This window comes from Tupaia chinensis, unplaced genomic scaffold, assembly GCF_000334495.1.
Source record: "Tupaia chinensis unplaced genomic scaffold, TupChi_1.0 Scaffold148065_1, whole genome shotgun sequence".
NCBI classification, from domain to species: domain Eukaryota; kingdom Metazoa; phylum Chordata; class Mammalia; order Scandentia; family Tupaiidae; genus Tupaia; species Tupaia belangeri.
Genome location: NW_006207915.1, coordinates 838,875 through 843,335, shown reverse-complemented (window position 1 = coordinate 843,335; position 4,461 = coordinate 838,875). Strand labels below are relative to the sequence as shown.

At 48.0% G+C, this 4,461-nt stretch overlaps 1 protein-coding gene across 6 annotated transcripts in view; it reads right to left on the bottom strand.

Moving 5' to 3' along the window:
* Positions 1–4,461, bottom strand: part of SPINK8 (serine peptidase inhibitor Kazal type 8 (putative)) — a 13,845-nt gene that overhangs the window by 1,902 nt on the left and 7,482 nt on the right. For all 6 annotated transcript variants that reach the window (XM_006170142.2, XM_006170143.2, XM_014584876.2 and 3 more), the window contains exons 3-5: positions 3,682–3,731; positions 3,004–3,125; positions 891–933 (exon numbers count right to left, since the gene is read on the bottom strand). In XM_006170142.2, coding sequence (XP_006170204.1) covers positions 891–933; positions 3,004–3,125; positions 3,682–3,731 — 215 coding nt within the window. The remainder of the gene's footprint in view (positions 1–890; positions 934–3,003; positions 3,126–3,681; positions 3,732–4,461) is intronic.

Genomic DNA, 4,461 nt, shown 5'->3' with positions numbered 1-4,461 from the left:
CTTCTACACAGATGTTATTTATCTTAAAGGAGTTGTTTATCTAACAATCATTATTGATTAATTATTAAAACAATGACGTTGTGATTAATTATAATTACTAAGTATAACCAGTCATTCTTATTAATTTGCTATAGGGCACATGCATTCACAAGAGAGAGAAAGAGAAAGCTGCCAGGTCTGGGACTGGAACCGTGGCCCACCATGTGGGAGTCCAGTGCCTTAACCATCATGTCATCTACTGACCCCAGATGTTATTTTTGAGATGGCTGGAAAGTTTGAAGTTGAAGTACATATTAGAAGATGACAAGGAACTGGGACCAGCAATTAGCGTAATGGCTATGTCACTGAACTCCCACGTAGTCGACCGCAGTTCGAGTCCCAGACCCCGTGGCTTAAACTCACGCCAGGTGCGTGTGCGTGCGTGCCCAAGATCCCGAGAGGAGAATGGAGGAGAAGGGATTGTGGCGTGGCCATCTCCCCTGGGGGGTGATTTCTCGCTTTCTATCTCTCTGGGGAGTGCACGCACCCTATAGCAAAAACCTCAAAAACCTCAAAAAAAAAAAAAAAGATGACAAGGAACTAACGAGGTATAATAATGACAATGTGGGTACGTCTGAGTCCCAGATGCATCCTCAGCATGTACGAGTGAGTGACAGGATCCTGAGACTTGTGCTGATACATTTCATTAGTGAAAAAAGAAAGAAAATTAGGGAGAGGAAATGTGGCAAAACTTGACCATTTGTTGAATCTACATGATAGGCACGTGGGGTTCATTGTATATTACCTCTACTTTTAGATACGTTCAGAAACAAACCCTGTGCAACAGTGAGCTCTTACGGATGTGCAGCTTATTCCCAGTAATATTGTGAAAAGTACAAGTGACTACTTACACAGGGGCCGTCATGCAGTTTAGTTATGTTCAGCCCTTCATATCTGAAAGAAGTTATATTTTGAAATGGTTATTTCTGCTCTGTGGTATAACGTAAATTATGACTTAGTTTTACTTGAGATTCTTTGGCTACATTTGAGAGGGAAACATTCTGCTAATAAGGAGTTCTTATTCAACAGATATTTAACAATACCTACTAATGAATAAAGCTATTGAATTTAGTAATCATGTCTATAAATTTATACACACAGTACACAATCCCATTTCTAGAAAATCCAAAAGAGCGAATATAAAAGCTACTAAACCCAATAGATTCAACACAATTGGCAGAGGACAAGATTAATATACTTCTGACAGGACATAAGCTGGTTTAGTCTCTATGGGAAGCAGTTTGGTGTTCCTCAAAACATTAAACACAGCAGTACCCAGCGAGCCCGCCTCCCAGGTCTGTACCCCAGCACTGAAGGCAGGTGCCCAGATGTCTGTACACAAATGCTCACAGCACTACCCAGCGAGCCCGCCTTCCAGGTCTGTACCCCAGCACTGAAGGCAGGTGCCCGGATGTCTGTACATAAATGTTCACAGCAGCGCTGATTCAGTGACTAAAAGGTGGAAACCAGCTAAATGCCCGTCAGTGAACTAAAGGAAGAAACCTGTGGTATAGACATACAGTAGACATTATTCAGTGATTTGAAAAAACAATAAAATATGCGTGCTACGATGGGGTGAACTTGGCAGCTTGCTCAGAAGCCAGACTGAAAAGGTCACACCTTGCACATTTTCTTTTATGTGACATATACAGAACAGGGAGCCCGTGGATATGGAAGATTGCTGGTTCCCAGAGACTGGGGGAGAAGGTAACAGGAAATGACCACTTAGCAGATAAGGGGTGGAGCCAGCAGGTGGCTGTTGCCCAAGGCCCTGGACTCCCACAGTGGCTGACTGCTGTGAGTTTGAACTGGTAGCTTGGCGGCTTAAACTCATGCCAGGTGTGTGTGCATGCATGCCCAAGATCCCAAGAGGAAAATAAAGGACAAGGGATTGTGGTGGTCATCCCCCCTGGGGGTGATTTCTTGCTTTCTGTCTTTCTGTTCTGTCTTTCTGGCAAGCACATGCACGCTATAACAAAAAAAAAAAAAAAAAAAAAAAAAAAAGGACAACCCCATATAGCTTAGGTGTGTCATGGGGTACCCATCTGGGTTTGTGAACTGCCCAATGACACGTGTCTCAGAACATGCCGCTGTTAAACAGTGAGGTAGGCTAAGTATAACCGAAGCACGTACCATGTATAAAGATGTGCTTTCTATAACCGAAAGAGCTCAGAGAAGCGGGGAATTGATCATGAGTGAAATGCATGGGAAAAAGAGCAGAAGTCAGGAGGAGGGGAAGAGACGTAGGTCTGATGTTCTTAGGCCTTGGCCGTCCTCGAGGCATAGGACTTCATCTCCAAATCGAAGTTAGACAAGGACAGGGTTTAGGTTTTCTTAAATGAGAAAGCTGGTGTCAGGAATCCTCCCCTCACATCATATAAACTCCTGTGCCTCCCTGTTCCTCTTAGACCAGAGAACTGGGTATATATTTTTAAAGAATTATTTTATTTTATTCATCGTTATTTATTTTTACTTTTAAAAGTTGACCAGAGAGAGAGAGAGGAAGTGAGAAAGTAAGTTGCCAGGTCCAGAACTCGAACTGTGGTCGGCCATGTGGGAGTCCAGCGCCCTAACCACCACACTACCTGCTGGCCCCGAGAATTGGGTGTTCTAGCTGGGTGTTGGCTAGAGCTTCTAACCACAGGCCACCTTGAAAGTTGAATTAATCTCTAATGCTGGAGATGAATAGCCATTCGAGGGAAAATAAGCCATTAGCTGGAGAGGGCGTTCGCCCAGCTGACTGCTCCTGGCTTCTGTTCTTTGGTGTGAGGGCACGGGGAGGGTCCTCATTACTGCAGGTGGCTGCATGCCACTGAGTGCCTTACCACCCAGGACTTTCTGTTAGAAGGGCACGGGGAGCGGGGAGGGCCCTCTGGAGGGAAGGTCTAGCCGGATGGTGTAGGAAGCGTGGTGCTGTCACCTTTCGTCCCCTGACTTGAGAAGGAAGGAATAAGACGGACTCACAGAATTTTGGAGCAGAGGTGGCACTCGCCGTTGTAGGTAACCTGGTCACTGCCGCATACGAGTTCAGTCGGCTGGATGAGGGAGAGGAACCAGCACTTACTTACGTTGTGCCCGCACTGGACCTGAGGGGACAGAGCGCTGCTTCAGTGCCGTTCTGCAGGTCCTCTGGCCGTTGCCAGGCCCGTGTCCGCCTGCCTCAGCACGCGCGTGTGTGTACGCTGTGGTGTGTGAGCTGTGTCCTTCCTGCTGTCCACACGCGGTGGTGGTTAGGTTAGAGAGCAGAAGCAGGAAAAGGTCTTTCAGGGCGAGAATTTCTTAGCACAGTATCTGGTGCGTGGGCCGTGGGTGAGGGTGTGGGAGTGGGTAGACTTCACGGGGCCTTGGTGTGCGGGCGGCAGGGTGTGTATCCTGGCGTCCGTGGGGACGATGTCCGTGCCAGAAGCACCCTGACTTCCTCATGAGCACAGTCCTCGCCGCCTATCCCTCGGGCGTCCTGCGAGCTACTGTGACTGCATGGGAAGAGGCTCTGGGGACACGCAGGCCACGGCCACGCAGACCTGGTGGCTCAGCTTTTATTGTTATTCCGTGCGGGTCCCCGCCCTCCCAGAAGGAGCAGGGCTCTCCGAGAAGTTGACGCTCCCCCCTCCTGTTCTTGGGAGCCAAACAAGCAGAACTCACCTTCGTCTCTTCTAGACCAGCCCCCTCAGAGGTCAAGGAAGGAAGGAGGTCTGGAAGACAAAAGCACATTCCAGAGAGTGGCCTCTGCCCGCGGGGAGGAGGGGGACCCGGTTAGCACATCCAGTGGAAGGAGGGGGGCCCCGGTTAGCATGTCCAATGGAAGGAGGGAGACCCTGGTTAGCATGTCCAATGGAAGGAGAGGGACCCTGGTTAGCATGTCTAATGGAAGGAGGGGGACCCCGGTTAGCATGTCCAATGGAAGGAGGGGGACCCCAATTGGCACATCGAATGGATCAAATTCTATCAGAAGAGGCTGGGATTCCTCTGTGATAGGGGGCACCACCAAAGCACTGAAGAAGAAATAGCTTCTCACCCCTTGTAAATAGAGATCTTAGTTCCAGCCCTGTCACTTCGTAGGTAAATAACAGCTTCTATGGCCTTTCTCAGTTGTTTCCAGAAAACATGCTCTAAGTTACTACTACTTACCAGAAGCAGGTGCATTGACATGCCTTTGAAGGGCCCTGAAGTTCATTAAGGCTTACACGCTGGGGACCAGCAGGTGGTGTGGTGGTTAAGGCACTGGACACTTCTACATGGCTGGCCATGGTTTGAGTCTTGGACCTGGAAGCTTACTTTCTCACTTTCCCTCTCTCTCTCTCTGGTCATATTAAAAATAAAAATGAATGAATAAATGAAATCAAATAAATAATTCTTTTTTTTTAGGGGGGAAAGGTTTTTGCTATAGGGTGTGTGCGCTCACCAGAAAGACAGAGAGAGAGA